The following is a 26,832-nucleotide window of genomic DNA, read 5'->3' as shown; positions in this document are numbered from 1 at the left end:
CAAGTAAGCGGGACCAAAAACAAGCAACAAATTATTCTCTTGGAAATACTTTGATGTAGAATATGGGCCAGATATGAATTTGATTCTTTTTCATCTTCAGTTGCTATTATTTTTAATATTGAATAATGTCTCATCATTGCCTGTCACTGATTCATTTGTTGTGAAATAGGTGACTAAAGCTAGCTACTGGCATTTGGTTTTATACCATTTATAAGCATGCATGAGTGAAAACAGATATATAGAAGTGTGTGTTGTGCCTTTGGGTTCCTGAGGGTCTTGTTTTCTAGTGTCCTTTGTGATTTTCTTCAAGAACCACAACAGAAAGCCTGCTGAATGCACCTGAGGTTGGTGCTGCAGCCACTCACATTCTGTGCCTCTAGGGGATGTGGGGAAGATTATGCTTCTATTTGTGCAAGGAAAGCAATTTGTTTTATTGATAGTTCATGCTCCTGTCTCCAGATAATGTGGAATTATAATGCATTATTTGAGCTCACATCCATGTCCAACATTTCACAATTTTTATTATGTCCATTCTAGTCCTGGAATAACAGTCCATTCATTGCATTTTCTTTCAAAATTTTAACATTACATACACAAGAGTACAAAGCAGTGTCTACAGCAGACAAAGCTCAGTAACTGTAACTTGAATAAATAACTTCTCCATTTTCTGATATACTTTTGATTTAACTAGGGTTGTTTTGAAGTTCATCATCAGTATTGCTTATGAGGAAGTAAACAAGTACAGGATACTTAGTTTTAGAACATTCAATGTCTTAATCTAAGTAAAGGTACATGTACTGACTTTGAGATATGTGTGAAACCAAAAATCAACCCAGTGGAAAACCAGCACCCCAAATCAAAGGTCAATCAAAACTACTACAAATCAAACCAATACATTACAGAATTCCCGTGATTAATCTAAAAGATGGTGTTTTGGGGGACTTCTATGCAAGTCTGTAACCTTTGACCTGGGATGCTCAACATCCTGACAGAAATGTTTTCTGATATTTTTGTTGTTCTGAATACAGGGAGAAAAAAAGTACTTACATGTAGAATTATAATCTTAATAAAAATTTGGATCTCATAAGATCAGAATCATGCTTGGGCCTGTGGGGAAAAAAGTACCTATTCTTTATTCCCATTGAGCAAGACCACAATATTTTCAATGCCTACTGCTATTTTATTTGTTAACTCATGACAATAACCAATGCTCTAATTCTTTTACATCTTTTTGTTGTTGTTGTTTTTTATTTTTGTTTTGCTATTTTGTTTCTCGGGCTTGAGTATATGGAGGGAACTGTGAATTGTAAAACTGTATAAAAATGTGGCATAATAAAGGTCTGGATCTAGGATTTGTTTCAGGGTTTATAATGATCACAAAGCTGAGTGAAAATGCATAATGCTTGATTGATAAGTTGCTTAGGTTTGTTTATGCTTATATAATCAAGTCAAAATTTCAGAGACATAATTTCTGATTGTTCAGTTTGGGATAGGCTTTTTAGGGTACTCAGAAATAGGGATCTATGAGATAAGATGTCACGTAAAAAGTATGAATATCTACCTGTGCTTTGGTATCTTCCTATGAGCAGTGACATTGCAGAGTTTAATTAAACTTTGTTAGCTTTTTTTGAGCAGCTAGGTTTGAAAACAGTAGAAGGCAAAATACTATTCTTAGGGAGAAGTGAATAAGTTAGATAATTTTTTTTCATTTGGATTTAAATAAGCAATATCCATTCTCATCTGTGTACTCAACTGAATGCTTGAGAGCTTCTATGTCAACATGTGATTTTTGAGTGAAGAAACTCTTAACCTACTTTGCAATGTTTAATTTTTAACCTGACAGTACAGTTCTTATTAATTGCTTGAAAGTCCTTTAGCTGTCTATTCCCTGATTCTTTCCCAGAGGCATGATTTAATTTTAAAAGTCATAGTGTATTCAGCTCTAATTATTGGAGGACTCGTTCTAGACACGTAGTAAGGTATGTTAATGACCAAAAACTGTATCAGCTGCAATGTCAATACTACTTCAAGGACACTGTCATTTAGCTTCCATAAAATCTCTGCTAATATCTTTTAATCTGATGATAGTCAGATTCAGGCAAGCTGCATGATATTTTGAAATAATCTTACTACCTTGGTTTGCAATGCAGCTGGAACAAGTCTAGAGTAAACATGTGTTTAGAAAATGTTCATTTGATTACAAAAGAAATGCAGTCTGTAGCCATTATATATTTAAAAAACCCCACAAACAAAATAAAACCAAAAAACTGAACTCCCCCTAAAACCTGTTCTTACTTATGCCAGTGAAATCCCTACAATTTGAATTACATCATATAGTTAGGAATATAATTTGGTTCTTATTTTATTAATTTATGTGCTGTTTATGGTTGTCTTATCTAAAAAAGCATATTAATTAACAATTTGCTACATTATTGGAATTTAGTGTGTTGATGACATTAATACATTTTGTGTCTCTACAAAAATAATTTATTAAAAAATCATATAATGATATTTTGTTTTCTGCTGAAAAAAACACATGTAGCTATATGCTAATAGTTAACGCTAGTTAAACATAGAAAATGATAGTCCAGTCTGGTATTGTCAGGAGTAAGTGTCTCTATTATTTCTTTATTATTTTGAATTTATGTAATTTAAAATAGCCAATCTATGTAAAAATCATTTAGGTTGCATTTTGTTTTATTTGTTATTATTTTTTTAATCCAGTTCTTAGTCTGAAATCCACTGAAGTTTATGTTCATCTTAAACCTTCAGTATGTGAAAAGCCCCATAGAAGAATAACTTGACTTCAGTGTTCATGCATTTAGGAATCAAACCGTCCAATTATGTATGTACCATGTTCTGGTTGCTTCCAGACTTTTTTCTCCTGTCAGCAGAGGAAATACTGAAGCACTGATGTTTTCTTGTTTGGTTCTGTTGCAGCCTACAATAACTCCCCAGACCTTTGTTTCTCTATGCCATGACAGCAGTGAGAGACTGTGTTGTTCTGAAGTGACCTCAACCTTAAGCAAATCTGTAGATTGCAGTGAATTTAGGGTAATAAATAATAGGATCCTAAATAAATAATAGGATCCTAATGATAAGTGATTATTTAAGCTTGCTCCAGGTCACAACTATGGGTACTACAGAACCTTTTTAAGATACATACAGTATCTTAAAGATCTATCAAGATCTATGCAGTTCTACTGTAGAGATGGAGTACGTGTATGGATGGAAGACCAGTGTCCAGCTGGAAGACCAGCTTGCAATCAAGCTTCACATGACTGCTGAGAGGTTTTCCACCAGTCACTCTTGTGTGACTTCTGTTTATCTGTTCATGCCAGGAGAACTTCTGGTATGTGAGCGGTAGAGAAAATACTATGAAACAAGTAGTAAGCAATACTGCCCCGTAAAACCTATTACTGTTATTACCTCACAACACATACTAGCAAGCTTCTGGGTTCCCCAAATACATCCTGGGCTTGGTTCATTGGGATGGCTGTGTATGTGCTTGTTTTCATTTGATTTCTCAGTGGAGATGACACAGTCAAGTTCATCTATCAGTCTGGTTCACCTTTGCTTTAGTGCCAGAGAAGCTCAGTAGAAAAGCAGAGATTTTATTTTTTTATTTTTTGATCCAGCTAGGGATTAGTCTGTAAGACAGAAATTTGGAATAAAAACATTGGTGACAAAATAAAGCATGCATATCCTTCAATCTTCGGCTGTTAATTTGGGACCTTTCTCATTATTCACCTTACCAGAGTATTGTGAATGCCCCATTCCTGAAAGTCCAGGCTGGATGGGGCTTTGAGCAACCTGTTCTAGTGGGAGGTGTCCCTGCCTATGGTAGGGTTGGAATTAGATGACCTTTAAGGTCCCTTCAAAATCAAACCATTCTATGCTTCTATGAATATTTCAGAGATGTCTTGTTTTTTAGAGCTGTGTGTCCAGTCTTTTTGGAAACTGCTATATGGGTGACTTCCTAAATACATCCTGTGTTTTCTGTCTTTTATTTAAATAACTTATTATGGTTTATCTCTCAGGTAGTGAAATTCTGCTTATAGACCTCTCATAGTTCTCATCTGACAGTTCGTAGGAACATAGTGATCTGTCTGTGACAGATCAACTGGGTAATATTGTTTTATTTATTTATTTGTTTTTTGTTTTTGAGGACAACAACTTCATTCTGTTCCTCCCACTCCATCCCTTCTTTAAGATATAACAAATCATTTTATACAAATGGAAATGACACACCGACGGTTTTATTGACATTTTTTATCCCTACTACATAGTTCCCATTCTTACTGAGTCTTCTAGCTAGGAAATACTGAGCTGTTGGGCTAACTTCTCTGTGGCATTTTGAACTTGTCATTCTTCACAGGGTCTTGTAAGCAAAGAACTTAAAAAAAAAAAAAGAAAAAAATAATAATTGAAAGCATAGTTCCCATGATAGCTTTCTGTTGAGAATGCAACTGACACAACTGAATGTGCTTTTAACGTAGACCTAGTAAAAAGATGCATTGCCCAAATTGTCCCTTCAGCCCATCTATTGCCAGCTTGGGAATTCTAGTGTTGCATATATCTATCACATTAAAGATGTAATTATGAGAAGCACACTTCTGTAATGCAGTGGGAGTGTGGTATCAAGAGTAAGCACTGCCAGATGGCGGGTGATCTAACAGAGCATTTTAAAAGGGTCAAAATCGAAAATGTCTGAAATCCAATGGCTTATTAAGCAGTAGACGTTGTGTGTGTGGGACAAGTGAGAGATAAGTAACCTAATTTAGGTGCCCACATGATCAAAATTGACTTTTAATTGCATACATTCTGTCAGTAAATATCTGAAATGCATGTTTTTATTAACTTATGAATGTTTATTGAAATTGGAGCAGAATATTAAGTGCAATGATATACTGCTGGGTGTTAAATTCGAGTAGGGTTTTTACATGTATTTATTGAAGTTTTAGATTATTTTGATGGGTGATCTCTCTGAAACAGGTGAAAAAAAAATCTAAAAACAATTTCAAAATATTTAATATTGGAGTCCCTAATAATTTTGTTATTTCATGTGCTTTGCTAGATATGAACTAAATACAGCATAAGTGGCAGCTGAACTGAATTAAACTCTTCATTCTAGTGTGCTATTTAAGGATATAAGCTATGAGTTTTAATTTCTTTCTTCTCTTTTAAACTGAAGATGAAAACTGAAGCTGTTCTTGTTTCCTAGGCGTGTATTTTCCTGTAGTCTGCCTTTTGCCGTCTTTTGCATGCTGGCTAATTTTCGTTTGGTGAGAGGTAATTCCTGTTAAAATGGATATCTGCAAGACTCTTCAGTGCTGTACAATCTGAAGCCAGTGTCACTCAGTAATTTCCACTACCACCCCACTCATTTCTGAGGACTATATTAACATTGCTTGATGTGACCAGGGATGTTTCTGTTTCTAAATTGCAGCCAACTTTCACATTCTACACAGGATGAACTAAGTTTATTTTTTTGTGGAAGTTCAATAAGAGCTGCTGTGAACTTCCGCTCCCATGCTTGCTCCCCACAACATGACAGGTTCAGGCTTGGAAGGAGAGACAACTTTACAACCCTGAAAAGCAGGTATCAGGAGACTGCAGATAATGGTAGCAGGTGTTGCTGCTCTGGGTACTGATTATTACCTATTACCATTTTTTTTTTTTTTTACCTAGTAATTCCATTAAGAGTCACTGAATTGCATCTCATCTTAGTATTGAATGTACATACTGTTTTTCACTGGCAAAATGAGTGAACAGAATATGATATTGAAATTGGTTTCATGTTTCCGGTACAAAGTTTTCCATTTCTGGAATGGCTTGAAAATGTAAATTTTACCCAGGGCTCTGAACAGTGTGTGCAAATCTACAGTATGCTAGATGAAGATCTGTGATGGAGGTTAGGAGCCTATCCATCTTTGGATGTCAAAAGAAGCTGGGGACCCAAATACTTTAAGCATCTGGACTCCACAGCTGAATACCTTTCACAATTCTAGTCATAAGGAGCTGTAAACGGCAAAATTGATTTTTAAACATTGCCTACCATGGGTTCAATGCATTCTATGAATTCAGAATAACTTGAATATGCTTCCTGTTTCATTCCATTCAGATTATATATTGTAATTGTGCTGTTTACATATCAGTATTTTTTCTGAGGTATTTTTCCATCAGTATTTTTATTCTGATGAGAAGTTCTACCAATAAATTTTCACCCTAAATTTCTTTGTTCTCTGCCAATGAATTATTAACATCTCTTTGTCTTTTCTAATTATTGCCCTTCTTTATCTTAAACTTCTTTGAATAGTTCATCACTCACTGTGCTCCAAAAAGTAAGCACAAATATTTGACTAAATTAAATTTTGTCTTTCTGAGGGAATATTGGATTGTAGCTCAAACATATTCTGAGATCTTCAAAGTAAAAGGTTTTAATTTGCAGAAAGCCAGAAACCTATTTATTGTACATAGACAACTTCATTTTGCTTGAACATGGATGAAAGATAAAGATGGGCATCTGGCATTTTATTCACCATGGTAAAGGGAAGCTCTTTTTTTTTTCAGTGTCTCAAAGGAATGATCATCTATCTGCAAGGTAGTAAATAGTTGCCTCGCTACTTTTGCTGTTGGTTATCCTTCAGGTCACAGGTCCCTGACCAAAGTTTCTTATTTAGAGCAGCTTATCAGTGGCTACTATTACAGGCAGCTTTGCTTGTAGGCGCACACTTTCCCTTGTCACCTCTAACCTGTGTGGCATGCCTGATCTCCAGAACTAGCCTGGGGGCTGTGCAATCCCAGAGGGGTATGGTGGAGTGCTTTGTTTGGACTCCTGAATGCTGAAGATGGAGAACTTCTGCACCAAGAGGCTTCAAAGTCAACTGTGAAAAAAAAGCACCCTACCAAATATGAATCTTGCTGGTGGAGAAGTAGATTATTAAATAATTTATCTTTTATATTTTTTTTTCTGATAAATATTTATAAGTGAAGGTTATAACAAAGGCTATGGTAAAGTTTGAATAATTTTTCAGATCTTAATATTTCTATCAATCTTTTATTTTTTTCAGGCTGAAAATGACATGTTACTCTGCAGCTGAAAGTGATTGCCATATTTTAATAAAAAACTAAGGGCAACTGCAGAGAAAAAAAACTTTATCCAATAAGCATATTTTGTATAACAACTTTACTTCCGATGGTTCTGTCTCAATCTAGATAGAATAGAAACTTTTACTAATCTAGGTAGTGTTAACAAATGTCTTCCAGTGGTTGAATAACAATTTCATATGACTGAATGAAAATAATTAGCAGACATACTTCAACACAAAAATTTAGTAAAGGTTAAGTTTTTAGAAATGGATCTTGAACATCCACTGCAGTGCTGTGTATACCTGTGAAAAACTCCATTTGTTAATTACAGCTGTGGGAACAATATGCCTAGCAGAACTGCTGCTGGCAAAGGTGTATCAGAAGAAGAAAAGCTCTCGTTGCATTTCATGTTGAGGCAATTTTTATGAAGTGCCTGATGTTGCAGGTTATCTCTTGTTTTGCAGATTGAAAAATACCTAATAAATGTGTACACAGGGAGAATGTTGGTCTTTAAGGGGATGGCTTTTTAATATTAATTTTTTTTTTTTAGAATAACCAAAGCAATCTTATTGAAAAAGAGCCTTCTTTGTTTCCTTACATTGAATTAAATGGCAAAAAAGCTGTTCAGCAATAATATTTGGTTGCACTGTTCATAAATCTCAGAGACGGATTTTGCATACCCGGAAACTTGCTTTGTATTCCAAACCTCTACCCTTGGCTGAGTTTCTTGCAACTACATTACAAGAGGTTTTCCTTAGGCCTGGCTGTATGGAGCTTGCTGGAGCATTAGAGAGTGAAATAGCATGAAAAGGAGACAAGAGGAGCAGAGGTAAAACTGTAATATCATGGTTACTTAGGCCAGTAACTAGAACATCTTTGAACATCCTATATTCTCTTCCTTGTTTGCTTTTCTGTTCTGGATTTTCCTTTTTGTTTTAAACAAGTGAATAGCAGGTCTATCTGATTGATGCTGGTGCTGTCTAGCAGCATAATGAGCTGGCTTGTTTTGGTGATACACGCAGAGAGCTGTGCTGTCAAAAGGATGATAGGATTGGAGCATTCAGTATGTAAATTGGGAAATCTTAAAGAAATGTTAGCATTGTGTTGCATCCATTTAAATATTATGGAAGGCAAATGGCTAACAGAGGGATCTGGATGCCAGCTGAATAATGAAACAAATGGGGGATTCTGAATATGGTTGGTGTGAGGAGTAGAAGCCTGTGCAAGCTGCTTTTCATGGTAGGGACAGGTGCTTCAGTGTATGAAGTGTGAAATTTTGTTTTGAGAGAAAATGGTGAAACTTGATATTGAACTTCCTAGCTGAGCATTTACTTTCCTACCCATGTAGTAGCACAGAACTTGCAAGGTGTGTTTCCCTGCAAACAGGGTATTGTAATGTGGAGGCATGGGGAAAGGCTTAAGCTGGCTTCTGTCATTTCTTAAAGTGAAGTGAGGTATGAACTTTATTTTCAGTAAATTGTTTTTTAGTGATATAAGAAAATTGATACAATGAATTCACTTTACAAAATACCAACTGAGACTAATACCATTTTCAGCTTGTTTATGAGAGCATGTATTTGAATGCTTCTGTTCACTGGTCAGTTCAGGAATGAAAACCATCAGCCCAGATGTTGAAAGTACAGACTAGTTTCCATCATTTGGAGGGGAGGATTTGAACCTTAACATTTACTTGGCATTGCACTTCTGACATGGATATTTTCAACATCATTATCACCTCTCATAGTTGTTATGCTTTGACAGAGGAAAAAAGTGGGAAGGACTCTCTAATCTAGTGGCTACCATACCTGGGGAGAAGTTATTGGTTTCTGCTGTAGTTTGTATCTGCTAAGTCAAAGGAGAAGATATCAACAGCATACCTCACTTAAGGAGATACAGTGCCTTTTGAAGCCAATGATTTACTGCAGGGTGATATTCATTTCACAAGAAAACAACCTACTGATCTTTAGAACCATACTTCCACTTATTTTGAAGGAAAGGTTGAAAATACTGTTTCATTGTCAATACTTGCTTTTGTATTTGAGGAAGATCAGTCATAAATAGCTGTAAAAGTGAATAATAATTTAACTTGATTTATTTCTTCTAATTTGATTACTCACTTTTGTATTAAAATCTAATACATTAGCATAGATACGTAAGAGGCATATAAGGTATATTTGTTTTTACCTATGATGTAAGAATAAGAAGTCAGAATAGGTAATCCATTTGCTCGTTTCACACCTTTCTGTAGTTCTTCTAAATGCATCTATTTTTTTTTTCCTTGGAATTTGAAGACCACCTAATTTTTTTGTTAACATAGTGTCCAGTCTCTTCTTCAATTAACTTTTCCAAGAATGATACACCATGTTCAGCTATTTGAAGTTGATTGTCAGTTTGTACTGTATCTTTGTACAATGATATGCACAAAGATTTTTTCTTTTTTCACCTGAAAATCAGAACTGAACTGTTAGTATATTTGTCAAATACCAGAAATCTTGGTGTCTGTTCACTATGTTGATACTCATGTCTTATTTTTGTTTTCAGAGGTATTCACCTCTAAAAAGCTAATGGTCACAACTCACTTGGTGGTTGGTCACAAGCCGCAAACCAATAGTCATGACTGGGATGTGTCAATAACTACAAAGGAATATTTTCCCTGTCATCTTTTCTCCTACTCCTTCTTTGAAGATAGAAATGAACTTTTCTTCATCAGCAGAAGCTTTAAACATTTAAATATTAGACAGATAGCTGAGAGATTTAATTCGTTAAAAATATATTAAAGAGCAATATTAATTCTTATTATTCTGACATAAATCAGTAGTTAGCATATTAATTGGCATGTTAGCCATAAGGCATTTGCTGTTTTCTGTACTTTTTTCAAGAATTTTTAAGGCATAAAAAAAAAAAAAAGAAGAAGATGCTTTGACAAGAATTACAGAAGGCTTCTCCCAATTTAAGCCTCTCAACTTTTACTTCATATAGAGGCATCCTAAATGTCATGTTTTTAAATGGCACTCTTAAAATTTCTGTCACTACGAAATTCTTAATTAGTGCAAGTCCTCCAACATAAGATACAAGATTATTTTGCAGCTGAAATATTCTTGGATCTCCATCTTTTTCAGAATTTTTCTCATGCCTGTGAAGTGGTCCTTTCTAATTTGAGAACACTTTTTTTTTTTCCCTTCTCCCCCAGTGATCTGCTACAGAAATTTGCTGACACTTAAAGAATCAGAGTCTGGCAATTAGTGATTGATTTATCAATGGCAATATTAATTCAAAACGTATCAGTTGGAGTGCCTACACAAAATGTTGCTTGATACTGAGAGGCTATGGTTAAACATTATGAACAGAAAGAGTCTGGGGAAGATGTATTACTTGTGAGGCATGTTGGAAGCATTGAATAGATGCAGTTTTGATGATCTGAAATATTTGTGGATTGGTCTGGCATACAGGTCAGCACAGATAGGTTCAACCTTTTCCAGCAGCAGACTCAGTTGTTTGTCCTGACTCTTCCCCATCACTTTTTCCTAGGTGGTAGATGTATGGACAGGACTAGCCTGTTTTTTTCCCCAAAGGGTGAGCCTTAAGGAAGGAGGAGCTGTGCAAAGGTGAGGGCATTCCAGCACATTGACAGAACTCCTCTGGGAGCAGTGCACTTCTCTTGCTCAAGGTTAGATGGAAGTCAGGCTTTAATTCTTTCTACTGTAATTTAATAAGTTTCTCTGGAGGAAAACCAACTGCAAACAGCAGATGTATTCAAGCACTTATGGTAGGGGATTATTGGCTAAAACCAAAGAGACTCATTATTAAATAATATTGCCATGTTACATAAATTTCTCTTTGTCCTCTCCATCCTCCTCTCCCATATGCAGTGAGGGTAAAGCTACTCTTCTGCCTTTGTTTTTCCATCTCAGAACATGAGACTTAATCTGTTAATGCCTGTAAAATGCTATGAAAACTTTGGACCAAAGCTATTGCATCAGTACTAATAAGTACAATTCTTTTGATGAAATGTCCCATCCGCTACCTGAATTTACTAAAAAACCCCTTATATAATAGTTGAATAGAAATCAGTCAAATTTACAACCACTGTCTGTGGGCAGTACTGCAACTATTCTTTTCTAGTAATCAAGGCTGTGATGCACTCAAGCTTTAAACTGAACAAAATGCCATAAGCAAGGCCTTTCAAAAGTAGCAAATTGCTGTTCATTGGCTTCATTGGGCTCTGATCGGCTTCCCCAAGAGCTACATTCATCCAGTCATCTGCCTTATGCATATAATTGCAACTGAGCTAGAAACTGCAAATCTTCAATGCTAATTGTGTATTCTTATCTGGTAAAACTATCCGGTAAAACTCATGAAAAAAAAAAGTTGTATGAAACTGTACAATTTGCTAATTTTTAGGTACAGTGTATAGCTGCATAAAAAAAAAAAAAAAAAAAAAAAAAAGAGGATTCAGCATTTCTGAATTTTATTAATATTTCTATATTTCTTTGAATTCATTTTCTTATACCATGCAAAGAATTGTATCAATATTTAAAAAAATAACAGTAGAGCACAAAGATTGGATCTCCAAGCATATATGGCTAGTCTTGAAGCAAAGGACTTTGGTATTGATAGAAGGCATAGATAACATCAAATGAAGTTTTCAGACCATCCAAAGTCTTCATTATTATGATTGTAATTAATTTTATTTTAACTGATTTTAGTCTGAAAGAGAATAAAGCCCTTGGGCTGGGAGATTGCCAGGTCCAACACTGCTTGTAATTTGTGTTGTGAAACTGAGTTTTCAGAACTTCAGCCTCATCCTAGATTCACCCTTCTCAGGCAGGTAGAGAAGCCTTTCTGGAGCTTTCCTTAAGTCAGTGAAAGTTCATTAAGCTTGATACGTTTTAAATGAAAAAAGAATAGCAAATTTGGATGATATTTTCAAATGAGACTATCACAAGCTCCTACTTAGTAATAATATTACTACTTAACAATATTTCTGCAGTTCAAGATCAGCACTTGAAGTTCAGAAGATGCTCAGTACTCTATTCTACTGCTTTAAAATAGGTAGGAGTAAGGCATGAAAGGGACTGTTTCAACCTTGCAAGATTCCTCATTTGCATTTATCAACAAGGTGAAAGCAGTTAGAGAAGAAACAGAGGGGAATAAGAAATACAAATAATTTTTTTTCAGGAGAATATTTTCTCTTAAAAAACAAACAAACAAACAAACAAAAAACAAACAACACAAACCCAACCTTTTGCCTTCCCAAAGCTTGAAGTATGAAGCATAGTCCCAAAGCTGGGAAAAAATGAGAAAACCGTGAAGAATGAGTACCTTCAGATGAGAAAAAATTTTATCCACAGAGAAGAACACAACTGCAGAACTAACCTGTTTGCCGGCAAAAAACTGTCAAATCTGAAGAGCAGTGAAACTTCACTAGTTATTTTAACATATTTGTATTAATGTGATCACAGAGCTAGGCTTTGAAATTATATATTTGGAGAAATAAAGACATTGCTTCATTTTATATCATCTTTCATGTGATACATCCAGAGGTCAGAACTTGTAAGTCACAGAAGCACTTCACAATATGTTTACAATATTTAAACATTTAATCCTCCTCCTGTGGGGGATATTTCTGTTAAAAAAAAAAAAAAAAAAAAAAAAGTAAGGAATTTTATTTACATGCCTTTTTTTTCCCAGAAGCAACATGGGTGGGTGGACACCTCTATCATAATGAAAAAGAACTGATGAACTCCCTTCTTCCTCCTTTTGTCTTCTCCAACACATTCCATTTATTTTCTGAAAGTTGCAGATGACTTCAGGTGTGTTTAGCTTTGCTCTCTGTTACTAAAAGAATGAAATTAATAGAGCTGCAAAGCAAGGGAAAGATGACGTCCTGTGAGAATCAAATTCTGATATGCCTAATCCTAAAGTGTAGTACTTGTTACACTATACTGTAATAAAGTTTTAAATTACCATTATTTCTACTCAGATTTGTCCCATACAAGATATTGATTTCTCTGTAAGGTGAATTGGTGATCCATGAAGTAAGAGTAATAAAGCTATGTTTGAAGGTGAGAGGAAGATGTCAAGTACTCATTTCATTGAGCATCTGCTAGCTGCTCAAAATATTTAACTAAAGAGGAGATGAGTTTTCCATGGAAAGCTTGTGAAAATTTTCTGCAGTTCCTGATTCCCTGACTGAGTAGAGTGAAATTGTGTCTGGATAACATCTGGATTGAAAGATTTTTTTATAAGTAATTTGAATATCTTTTTCATTTCTTCTAACATTTCAGCCTTCTAACATGGCTGATGAGTATTTGTAACTGAATTTCATGAATTTTTTGTTTTGTTTTGTTTTAATACTCAAGTTTTCATGATCTTTCTGGAAACTAGAAAGCTGTCATATTAAGCAAAGCCTTGACTCCTCTGTAGCCTCAAGTCAGAACACCCCATACTTTAGAAATGCAGTAAGCTCTGCTGCTTGATTTGTGAACCTGCCGACAACTTCTGCCAGGTCAATGCAGGTGTACCATAAGGATAATCATTTATCAATATGCACAGATTCAAGGACAATGAGACTGTGTCAATGGGCAGCATCCAGAAAATAAAAGGAAATGCAAATCTCAATGACTTCTGACACTGTTGTATATACAACAAGTTCTACAGCAAATTACCTAGTTTAGAGCTGAATTTTTGTTCTTTAAAACACAACTTTCTCTGGGTTGGATATATAAAGCAGAAAATAAAATTCCTGCTAGATTACATTATTAAGCTTGATGAAAACATTGATTAATTAATGCTAAGGTTTTTTATCACTTTTTCGTAGGCACTAATTTTAAACAGACTGTTTGTCCTGTTCTGCAGAGCTAGCGGCAATAAATAAACCACCAAAGTTTCATCATGTTCTGGAGATGTAAAAAGCACCTTGTTAGTGTGTTTGGAAAGTAGAGAAGATAAATTATGAGTGAAAAGGTCAGGGAAAAAGTACTGGATTCAAATAGTTATGTTTGACAATATCAAAGTAATTGTGTGATGTTTTCCTGTATAAAATGGCTCCTTAAAATATAGAAAACTATTCTTAAAACTGTGCTTTTGTACTGTTTCTGAATTTAGACTTTTTTTACCTAGAGATATAAAAACTCTGAGAACCATTTCAAATGTTTCAGTAATAACTGAGTGCAGATTTCAGTGCTGATAACTGTGTTTTTGGTTAATGGCAACTAGCAGTAGCTGTACTGAGTACAGTACCTGTACTGAGCTAGCTTTGGAAGATCAGTAAGCTCTATAGCCATTTGCTGTGGGTAGTCTGTGCATGTCATTATAAGCTTTAAAAGTTCTTGTTATGCCAGGTTCTTCTTTTTTGCCTCATTCTCAACAAGTTTGTGTCATAGGTTTATCACTTCCTTGCTTTTTGTCAACATGCTTAGTACCTTATATAAATCTGCAACTTTGAGGCTGTAAGCTTTAAAGATTTATAACCATCCTCGTGGGGGTGGAGGGAAGCAGCTAAACCAAATAAATAGTTCTAAAAATAGCTTGAAACAAAGGGTTACTGTGTGTCTCAATAGCAGCTCCTTGCATGGCCTTCTGAAGCTATTCAGTTGGCTCTCAAATAGGTGAATAGTAGGATGTCCTGAATTGCTGGGCTAGGAACGCATTGTATTACTTTCTCTGCACAGGTTACAGAGAGCAATAAAGGGAATTGCATCTATTTTTTTCTCACCTGAAAGAAAAATATCATATAATGTGGCCAAGAAAATGGCATTAGGAAACATTTTCCTAAAGGAAAACATATGATTCATTTCTAAATGAAAAATGAATCATACTCTAATAAGACTTTTTCTAGCTACATAATCAGATTATACTGCATTGTGCACTAAAATCAAAATAAAAAACTGATGCAATTTCGTAGACCTTGGCATTAGGTTTTATTTTATTACTGAAGCCCTGACTTAACACAACTTTTGCTGACATACAGCATCAGGAATGCCAGAGTGTTTTGTATAACCACAGTGCATAATGATCCTTTAAACTGGATTATTGTAGGATAAAATCAGCTGGTTTGGTATTAGATTATTATTATTATTATTATTTTTGGTGGATGTTTTTTGTGTGGCTTTGGTTAGCCTCAGTTACATAACTACTCTTATGGTTAGGCACTTATGATCTGAAATCAGGGAATACTTTGTTTAGGAGAGAGGTACAGATACATGTATATCTCTTGTGATTATTTTCTTGTTATTTCCCATTCATTTTCAGGATTCTGTGGAGAAGTATGTTCCTTAAAACAGCTTTTAGAAAAATTTTGGTTGATAGTTTTGTAATAGTTTTTTCTGGTAATTCTAGATTATTGAAGAGGTATCTAGTACAGAAATAAGCCTATTAGTTGAACAAATTAGGAGATAAATATGAAAGTTTTTGCTAATGTGCAGGTATGGTGGGTACCATCAAATTTTGAGCTCAAATACATTTATAGCACTTAGTCTTCACATTTGTTGCAAAATTGAAAATGTGTTGACAGAAATCACATTGTTGTACATGAGGAATAACTTGTAAAGTTTATTTTATGCAATTTCTGAGTGTCAGTTAAGGTACTTTGCTATCTACTCTATCAAATGTAAGTCAAGCTTGATCTCTTTAGCCTTACCTTGGAGTAAAGGATTTTAAAACAGGGAATTCTCATGCCACCCTCAATCGTATGTCACTCTTCTTTTAGTGTGTTCAGTTACAGTTGTTTATTCTGTATTCTTAGGTTAGCAATTTGTGAACTGAGAAATATCTTCAGGATTAAGCTTGAAATACAGGGAATTTGTAAACCCCGATCATTTGGAGAACACAACAATCCATCTCTAGAATCTAATATAACCTGTATACTGTGTGCAAGTTTTGCAAAAACTAAATGTGGTTCTGAAACATTCTGTGGCCAATTAAACTTTTATAATTATCATTGATTGCCATGAACATTTACCATGTTGGCAACCAGGCAGGCAGTGCTGGATGCTGTGCTGGTGACATGTCTGCCACCAAAAAACTCACTGCAACCGATGGCCACAGCAGTCAGGTCCTCGTGAAGCCATTGCTGCCTCTAGTCTTCTATAAAGGCCACTGAGTCCAGGGGGAACAGTTGTTGACTGGTTTATGTGCCTTTCCAGACTGTTAAACTGAACAGATCATGCTGCCTCGCTTACTTCAGATGGTGAGCGTGTATAGTTTGTGCTATCTCTCTGTTAGTGAATAAGGTATCATTGATTTTTATGGGGTTGATCTGGAAATGTAGGGATGCCTTGCATGGGAACGTATGAAAGTCATAGGATCACAGAATAGTTTAGGTCAGGAGGAACTTGTGGGAGGTCATCTAGTCACCACCTGCTCAGTGTAGCTAGATCAAAGCTAGATCTGTTCTCAAACAGAACAAGAGGTCATACTTGGGTTTCATGCTTTCCTATGGTCAGTTTTAGTTCTTTTACTGATCAAGATTAAATTTCTTTGACAATCTAACATTCAGGAGCTAGCATAAGGTTCTTAGAATCTGTTGGGTATATATTGCCATCCCCTGAAAATCTTCCATCAGGATGGATGTGTGTTCTACGTAATAGGCAGTTTTACTCGCTGTTATTAGAGTAGATGCTAAAGATATGAGCCTGTCTTTTTACCATTCTGTATAAAGCATTGTCAATATTTCTGAATATTGTCAATATTCAGAGAGGTGATACTGGAGTAAAATAGTGAAATGCAATATCCATTTTATACCATGGAAGCTGCAACTTGTTATTTCAGAGGTAACTTTTTAGCTCCTTCTGAAAGACAATAGTCTGTCATGTTGTAAAAATGCATGGAAGTTCAATTCAGATTTAAAAAGAGGATGAAAGTTTTGTTGTTAAGCAATTTTTATTTTTATTATTATTATTATTTGCTTCAGTGCTTTTTTTTTTTTTTTCTTCTCTGATTTTATTCTAGCACTGTAATGGCATGAATACCATTATTCGTAGAAGCACTTACATTTAATATGTTATCCGTTAGACATTAAGGTTTCGTTTTTGAAAGAAGCCATAAATAAACAAATAAATAAAAATACTGCATTGCTTGTGATTGGCAAGAGACATCAATTTTACTTATATAAACACACTACTAATAGGTTTTGGCAGGGGTCTGGAAAATTCTACTGAGTGCCACACACATACCTTTCAGATGGAGTGATAAGCATGGTACTGTCTTTATCCTAGATACATATTCTTGAGAAGGAAGGCACGCAATGAAGAATATTAATTACTTTGTCTTTAGTGACTGTGAATATATTAAATGAGTTAAGACAAAGTTGTGTCAGAAACAAAAGTTGTCCTAGCATTAACAAGATCAAGCGTCTGCCTATATGTAGTATCTCTATACAAAAGCATAGTGTAATTGCAAACCCAAAGTAAATACACACCTAAAATGTTAACGCATTTGGGCAAAACTGACATTGAGTCAGTAATTAATTGTAATTAATTTGCACAGAACCAAAAATATGCTTGACGTGAAGTTGGTGGTGTGATAGGAACCATTTTTCTAAGCAATTTATGCCTCATTGCATCAACCATTCTGTTTCTTCCATTTTTCAGGTTTTACTGGGACTTAATTATGCTCATTATGATGGTTGGAAACCTTGTCATTATACCAGTTGGAATCACATTCTTCACAGAACAAACAACAACACCATGGATTATTTTCAATGTGGCATCAGACACTGTTTTTCTATTGGACTTGATCATGAATTTCAGAACTGGGACTGTTAATGAAGACAGCTCTGAAATAATACTGGACCCTAAAGTCATTAAGATGAATTACTTAAAAAGCTGGTTTGTGGTTGACTTCATCTCATCAATACCAGTGGATTATATCTTTCTCATTGTAGAAAAAGGAATGGATTCAGAGGTTTACAAGACAGCAAGAGCACTTCGTATCGTGAGATTTACAAAAATCCTCAGCCTGTTACGTTTACTACGCCTTTCAAGACTGATTAGATACATACACCAGTGGGAAGAGGTAAGAGATACAAATACATATCATTCACTTCTGTTCATATAAAAACAAGGTCACTCTGAAAAGCTGTGGAGGAACCAGAATGGGAATAAAAGCTTTTTACCCACCAGTTAGCATAATTATGTAGACATGCTAGTAGAAAAGCCTTTTTGGTAGAAAGCACAGAGGAGTAACCATCTTCTGTCTGCTAACCACAGAAACAAAAATCATGTGCCATCAGCACAATGAACTTGGATGGTCCCTTACTGAGAACATCAGAAATTTTAGCAGCAACCTAACGCTGCCTTTGAGTTTCGTAACTAGCATTTAGCCTGAAATAAACACTCTTGTAATCACAGAACTTAAAATACACATTTATATTTTTGTTTGATACGAAAAATTGAAACCACTTATAATTGAGTACATTTCCTAGAACGCTTATTGTTTGGAGGCTGCATATATTGAATATTGACCTTCTTTATAAAAATGGGTATTTCAAATTCGGAATCATTTCCTTCTAAACTGTCAACTTCACTATTTCTAGATGTGACCTTATGCTGCCTGCCAATTTGGCAGGGTGACATTTCCAGGAAATTATGGCATTCCCTAATTTGGCATGCCCATCTCTAGGAAGCATTTAGAGCTTTGGCACATACCATCATGATTCAAGCATTTCATTTCTTGCCTGTCCAGACTTCTGCAGTTTTAAATATCATAATATATTTTAAAAGGAAGAGCTAAAAATGTAGGAAAAATAACTGCTGTTTTCTAAATAATTTTTTTTTGCAGCAAGTGTGATGAGAATTATTATGTAAAGTGTTTTCACTGAAACACTATGAAGATAGATTTATGTAAATTTATTTACTTATTTTAATAAACATTTAGTTAATTAAATGAATATTGGGGGATTATTTGCTACCATTTCTAGTGCTTTTTCTGCTATATACTCCCTTTTAAAGTAATACGTTCACTTTGCAGTTTAGCATAGACCTCAGTGCTACACCATCTCACAAAGTCAGATTATATTAAAAACAGCATGAAGCTGAATGATAGAAAGTATCAAATGTGTAATAAATTTGTAGGTGTTTCTCAAAAAAATCCTGATATAGTTCATTATTTTTATTAGTATATTTTCTAAATTCTACTTTGCCTCCCTGTAATGCAGTGTAACCATATTTTTGACACAGAAATGGAGCACTGCTGTTTTGTATTCGATTTAACTAAGGCAAATGATTAACCATATCTTGCACTTCTACTGTAAAGCTATGCTTTTTTCTCCTCTGTGCATTACAGAGAGACAACCTTCTGAAATGCATTCAATGACATTATTTCCTGGCAGCTTAAGTTAATAGCTATAAAGACCTACTAAGCAGATAAATTAGTACTTTTCCCCTTTCTCCTCTGTTGCCAATGATAATCAGGTATTCTAAATCAGAAATAGTTGAACTGAGTGGGAATAGAAGTCACCAGAGGGTCTGGGCCTACCAGCAATAACTGTTTTTTGGCCCTTGCAACCCTTGCAGCCTGTGGCTGCTGATTTCTCCTGGCTGCTTGATTGTAACTTCACCTTTTGCTATCCTGGTGAAACTTAAGAAATATTTGTGTATGATATTTTATCTGCAAAGTATTAAAACATGAGTAGAGTCTATCTTTTCATGTTTTATAGCACATTATAATACTCTCTGGCTGTTCTCAGGAAGCTGGAAGGGGATCTGGAGTATTTTTGTTCCTGGTTTTAAACCTTCAGTGAAGCAGCAATGGGCTTCTTGGCTGCTTTGAGCAAGACTTCTGCTAGCTGGGAGGGCATGCGGTTATGGTGAGATGTTTGTGGAATGAATTAGATTCTGATAAATCTCAAAATGGCATGTGTACAAAAAAATATTAAAAAGTCTGCTTTTCTCTAGCATTTTATGGATATCAGAAATGAAAGCAGTCATATGGATTTTCGTATTTGGCTTCTGTTACCACAGTAGTTGATTATTACTTTGAATGCAGTGTGTGAAACTGTTATGTGCAGTGATCCATTGCCACTTTGAAGAAATTATATGTTACAGCACTGTAATGTTTTAAAACAGCAAACTGTTTGGACGAACTGGATGAACTTTGCTGAATTAGGAAACAATAGATGGATGATTCTTAAATATGAATTCAACAGTTTTTTTCTGCTGTTTTTCAATTAAGGAATGTTAAGTGATATACCACTTAACATTAAATTTGCCTGTGATAAGAGTTTATTAAATTATTTATCAAATAATTTTCTCCAAAACTCCTTAAAAACAAAAATTTAAAAGCTTTGCTTAAAGCTATTCTAATCACAGAACAGTATCTAGTAGATGTATCATTAAAAAAGAACAAAACCAAAAACTCATACTCTTAAAAATGTAACCTAAATATTTCATTCTGTAATGCCTGATATTTAGGATTAGAATAGATTTTAAGGTGATTAAATGTTTTTTGCAAATGTGCAAAGGTTATGTTTTGCAAACATTCATTCAGTAAAATATGCAGTAATTATGAATTGCATCATTTCTTATTTTGGTTTGATTTGTACTGAAATCTGGTTTTCAATTTGGCTAACATTTTCAATGAGCATACAGTAGCATTTATAAGCATTCTAACTATAGCTAATGCTCAGGTGTTTAATGAAAATATTCCCGGGATTTCTGAGCATATCACACACAGTGCCCTACCCTACTCTTTACTGTTTTATTTCTAGTAATCACAATAATGCAAAGCCAGCATAGCTTATAGCATTCTAGCAAGCTTGTATTTAATTCTCACCAAAGTGCTTAAAAATTAAGTAGATAGAAGTGTTTTGGCAAATCAGTTTTTGTATTAACAATTAAATGTGCTGCTTCCATGTTACACAATCCTAATTGTCCTCGATCACCACTAGGTGTCCTCTCCTTGTTGTTCTGCTTATTGCTAACTGTACAGAAATATGTATTAACAATATATGATGTTGAGCTATTGATTGCTAACTAAAAAAGAAATTGTAAAAAGTGCTTGTGTTACCTGGTTGACAGAAGAGGACTCGTATGTGAACAGCATGCTCTTTCTGTGGCAGGTATGGAGATGACATTTGCCCCATCCACAAAATCAGACCACTTCTTCTTTCCAGTATAGCTTGTAGAAAAGTCAAGAGTTTGTGTCTCTTCTGATCACTGACTAGGGAACTGTGTGGGAAGGGAGAGGATGAGTTAGGTAGGTACTTGGATGTGTTGGATAAAAACATATATGTTTGTTATTGGAATTATTCATTTTATATCAACCTAACAGGACTGTGCCTACAAGACATGCCTTTTTCTCTTTCATGATGTTTTTACATAGAGTCACGTATGTTTTTAATTAGCAGAAATGGGAGGTGACATAATGCTTTTTCTTTCTTTTTGTTCAGTTTTAATTCCTCTCCTCCAAGGCCATAGTTTAAATTATATACTCAGGGCCCTGTAAAGTTGTGTCAATTAGTGAACTACTGCAAATAAGGATACCAGTACAGGCTGAGAGCATTTTTAAAAATAAATTAGCATAAAGTAGGACATACTTTTTTATTATGGATGCATCAATTAAATCTGAGTTGTCTAGCTCATAGGGAGTGGGGAGAAGGACATTTGGTTAAAAAATCTGGAGGAAAAGAAGACGTAGGAGAGCCCACCTTCTCTTACTGGCAGTCTGTGAAATTCTGAAAAAAAAAAAAAAAAAAAAAAAAAAAGCCTGTTCTGATATCGTCTGCCTTCCTACCATTGAAAAGACTAAAGCAGGAGAAAATTACTATTTCCTGCCAAATTTATACAGGCAGGAAATAGAAAATCAAATTTTTCATTCTTTTCGGAAATTTGTGCTTGAAAATTGCCTCTTATATTTAAATTAGTGAACTTGTGGCCTACATAAAACCTGTGGCTGGGAGCAAATTGTGTGGATCAGTGAGGAGTACCAAATAACTGAGTTCAGCACTTTTCATTTAGTTATTTATTTATTTTATTTATTTTATTTATTTATTTATTACGATGTGTTCCCTAGCAGGGCTATGTAAATATGCAAACCATGGCGAGTTACACATTTTGTTGTTTAGTAAGCAGACGTTTGGTTGCATGTCTTACATAGTTGACTTCCATAGTGTGCAGTGCTGTATCTCAGACATCTGCCACATCTGTCATGTCTTCTTGTGACTTCTTTCTTCTTCTGCAGTTGTCCCTACCAGATGAAGATGATGTCATACATGCTTCACGTGCTGAAAACAAACATGCTATATACTTGCAGTTTGAATAACAAAGTCTAAAAGTGCTTCTTGCTCAACATGGCTATGGTAGGTCAGCTGTAGGTCAGCTCTCTAGGTTCATCGTGGCACAGAGGCCCATACCTATCAGATGGATGTTGCTTTTATCCATTGCATGGTCTGATAGAGATGCCCCACATTTTGAGAAGGAAAGTATTTGAAAAGTTTGGTGCTATTTTTTAACCAAAAGTCTGTATTGTTCTGAAATGTGTTTATACTCATTTTATATTGGGACAGGAACACGTGTTGTTTCACCTGTAGTTTTGATAAAGTACTTGATAAAGTATTCATTTATTTATTTATTTTTGAAGATTTTCTTATTTTGGATGTGGATTTCAGGCATGCAGAAAGCATTTGTTGTTGTCGTCCCTGCAATATTCCTGATAACATTTGGTAAAAAAATCCTTTCTGTTTGGATGTGGACTAGCATATTATAGACACTCAGGGCTGGGCTATTGCAGTTTCTAGTTCAAGGCATTCCAACTGATCACTTAGAAATGTTAAATAGCATGCAGCAGAGGATTGCTTGCCCAGTTCCCTTGGGGGAACACATTCCCTTTGTGTCTGTGAGTTGCACTGGCTGTTAGGTCATTACGGGTAGGATTTGCAGTGCTGGTATTCCTCCGTAATTTGATTGGGATGTTACCTAATGGATAGTCTGTCTCTGGCAGCAGTTGAGAACAAGGTATTTTATCTGCAGACACTAATCCTATACAGCCAGAACCCTGCCTGTTAGCCCTTTTCTCTCTCCACTTAAATTAGAGAGTATAAAGGCTGTTTCTCTGATAGCGTTGGGGGTACTTATGCTGGTTTGACCGTCTACTTCTAGTTTAGTAATTATCATTTGTTTACATGTGTAGAACTGAAGTGATGGAAAAGATACACAAATAGTAGATAAATTCCAAAATAAAGCTTTATATACTGTGGAAGAATATGTGAATTGAAACATTTTCATAATAGTAAAAGTCAGTCTCATGATGTATAGATACACGAGCCTCAGTGCTATTAAGTAATATTATTTTTTTCTCTGTCATGTAAATTACAAGCCTGTTCTATGTGTTTTGCTGAACAGGGCTCCTAATACAATCCATAGTGAACTGGTAGTGGTTCAAATGGGAAATTATAGTGGCTCTAATTTCCTGCAAACCTTTATTGTTATATGGAACTGTCCAAGTTTTAACATTAGATGAGTGTGCTCGGTTCTGCCATGTTTTTTCATTAATATATCATATTTTCATGTATATCCATGAAAATTATTTGAGAAAAGGATATACCAGCGAAGCTAAAGCATACATGAATGAAATATCACTGATGTAGACAATGGAGCCTACTGAAGTTTTTATTTGATTGCTCTCTTAAATTCTGAACAACAATAGGAAAATGTAACTGATAGTGACAATTAGAAAGCATTATGATCCATGCTCTCCTAATAATAGAATACTAACTGCCAAAAAAGGACAGCAGATTTGTAGAGCAGGCAATTACTGAATTGCAAGACAGACAGAATATTCTGTTTTTTAATTTCCTCCTTTATGAACTAAGCATAATAACCTTCATAGAAAAAATAATTAATCTCCATACAGTAAATAGGAAGTGTCATGAGTGTAAAGTTTCTTGCTTCACCTTTTTAAACTGATTTTCAGACTGTGCAAGCAGAGCTGCCTTTCCTGTGCATGTGCTCCAAGTGAATAATTGTGCACTGCTGGTATTTTCTCTAGGAGATAAACCCTGTAGAGCATGGCCTCAGATAAATCTCCCTGAACTGAAATACTGGAAGATAATTTTTTCTTCTTTGTATTAGTTTTGTATGGCTTGTATAATAACAGACCTGTTGCTGCTGGTAGTCTTGGATGTAGATGACCTTTGTCACTAAGATGGGCTGACTCCTGCAGTAGCACTTCTCAGTGATTCCTGGCAATCAGTTTTGACAATGACCTGTGTCAGCCTCTTTGACACAGAAATGTAACAGATCTATTTTAATTAATTAATTTATTTATTTCAAAATAAGTTTTTTTAAAGTCAGATTTGCTGTTTATTAATTTTAAGTCATGCTGCAGATTTGGACAAGAGCCTCTCATTCTTCCATCCTAAGCTTTTAGCACAGGTGAAAAGCCCTCTTGGCTTTGGCAGGGTGATACGGGTGTTCCCTGTGTCAGGAGAGAGGGGGGCAGGGGATATTCAGCTCTCAGAGCTGCTGGCTTCTCACCAACTTGTCCCCCTCCTTACCTGGACTTGAAGAGCTGTCAGAGAAGTGGCGACAGCCAAAGAGCTGTTAGGGCTGGCTTCAGCCTGGCTTGCGGTTCATGGCTGGGACATTGCGATACTGCAGGGTCCTTCTGATTGCTCTCACCACAGGATCCCATTAGTCCCCCATGGTGATGAGACGGGGAGTCTGTGAATTGGAGTTTTCATTTTTCTCCAGTGTATTTTAATAAGAATGACACTTTTTAGTGTTCTGTACAGACAACACAATCCGCTCCTGTATCTCTGTATTCTCAGCTCCGTATTGATTGTGAGCAGTTCAGAATGACTGTTTTCACTTGTTCACATCATACAATAACAGTGACTTAACTAAAATATATTCTCTGCTTGACACTAATGCCTTGTAGGATCTTTCACTTCTGTTTTTGCTTGCATAATACCCATAGATTTTTGCATGTAAAGAAGTCAGTTAAATAAATACTTTAGATTTGTACCCAGGTTTTCTTTGTCTTGGTGTTCTCTTTATGTAGCTGCTAGGTCAAGTTGTCTTCTTTGTTAGGGATATGTTATCTTTGTTTAATGATGTCTCAAATGGACTTACTGTTCAAATAAAATTTCATAAGACAGATTTTTTTTGTTGTTGTTCTTTTCTAAAGAATGCAACAAGATGTCTTTACAAGACATACTAATTGAAAGTTGAGGAAAAAAATATATAGGAAAAATAAATGATAAATGTTTATGGGTAGAAGCTGCATATGAACAATTTTGACTTTTCCCTAACATTTGGCTTTGAAAAGCATTTCAGTTTTTAATTCAAGTAGTCATGTATAAAAGTGCGGAAAGTTTATTCAGGTTTCAAGGTGATGTATTTGTTTTCCTCTAATGAGGAAGTTATGAGCTGCTGTCAACAGCTTTTTAAATTAAAAAGAAAAGAAAACAAAACCAACCCACCAATGTATTCTTCTCTGTTTCTCTGTGGAGAACAGTGTGCTGGTGAAACAGGTTTTAATTAAAATGGATTTTGTGGGATAGTATTGCCTCAGTTATCTCTGAAAGGCCTGAAACATCTGAAGACCTTGTGCCGTGTCATGCTGGGTAGACTAGCAATGCCCTGTTGCATTCTTCGTGCTCCCAGTCTGTTGTGTTCCTTACCTTGTCTGAGCATTTTGTCAAATAAGAGCAGGACTGAAACAATACCAGATTCACTGCATGTCAGCAGGCTGAGGATCATGTTTTGATTTTGATCAAATTTGACTACCTTCTAGCACAATAAAATACCTGGGATGATACTTCTTTAAGAAGGATGCTGCTGTTAGGACCCTCACTGAGGACAATGGAATAGGGGTTTAGTAATTAATTAGGAGTGTGGTTCTGCTTTACAAGGATAAAGTGGTCTAAATTAACCACTTAGGGAATAGGAGGCAACTGTGTAAACCTATTGAGAGACTACAGAGGAACTGGGTTGGCAATATAGAAATGCCTTTTCCAAGTGCAATTTATATTTTATGAGTAATTTCTAACCTGAAATGTTATAGTTTATTCCGAATAACCATTACATTATCCCATATGAGTAATATATGACTTAAATATAGTTTTGACTTGAAAAGAACAGGCAAATAACCTAATTCAGAGATTGATAGAACTGTGCTCCTTGCTGCTGAGCAGAAATTAAGGCTGTGATTGAACTATGGTGCTCTCCTCCCTATCCTGTGGCAGACGTGCTCTCTTTTTCACTGTTTTTATCATCCTTAACCCAGACACATGGTATGTTGTAGCCTTTGAATGCGTCTAAGCTCATAGTGTTTTCCACTTTGTTACGTTTTGTACCTCCAAACATCTCTTTTTTCCAGCTTCTCTGCTTTTTAAGCAATGGCAGCGAAATGAGCTATGCATCTGCTTACCTTGATACAGCGCCTTGTAGTTGAACTGCCTTTCTTTCCAGGAAATAGTGCAGCTGGTGTTACTGATCTGGCAGGGAACTGCTGCCAGGAGGTGTTGGATATCATTTCAATCTTGTTTCTTCTTTTTTTTTTTTTTTTTTTTTTTTTTTTGATAAGATGTGGTATTGAAGATTCTGCTGTGCACCCAGGTTGGTGAGGAGCTGGGGCAGTAGAGCCCTCTATGGCAGCTGAGTGGGAGAAACCATCTGTAAAAAGATGAAAGTGGATGAATGGCTAATTATGATATGACTGCTGTCATCTTGCCAGAACTTCGGGCACCATGCTTCCTGCAGAAAAGAGGAAAAGATGAAATTGTTGAAAAGAAAAAGA

At 35.4% G+C, this 26,832-nt stretch overlaps 1 protein-coding gene across 1 annotated transcript in view; it reads left to right on the top strand.

The window, feature by feature from the left end:
• HCN1 (hyperpolarization activated cyclic nucleotide gated potassium channel 1) overlaps positions 1–26,832 on the top strand; it is a gene marked incomplete at its 3' end in the record, with an annotated part of 206,757 nt that overhangs the window by 5,916 nt on the left and 174,009 nt on the right. Inside the window, exon 2 of the mRNA XM_082784316.1 lies at positions 17,685–18,108. Within this exon, the coding sequence (XP_082640442.1) occupies positions 17,685–18,108 (424 nt within the window). The remainder of the gene's footprint in view (positions 1–17,684; positions 18,109–26,832) is intronic.

Source organism: Aythya marila, assembly GCF_965140915.1.
Source record: "Aythya marila genome assembly, chromosome: Z".
Lineage (NCBI taxonomy): Eukaryota > Metazoa > Chordata > Aves > Anseriformes > Anatidae > Aythya > Aythya marila.
Note: the sequence above shows the minus strand (reverse complement) of the source record. Positions and strands in the feature narration are given on the sequence as shown.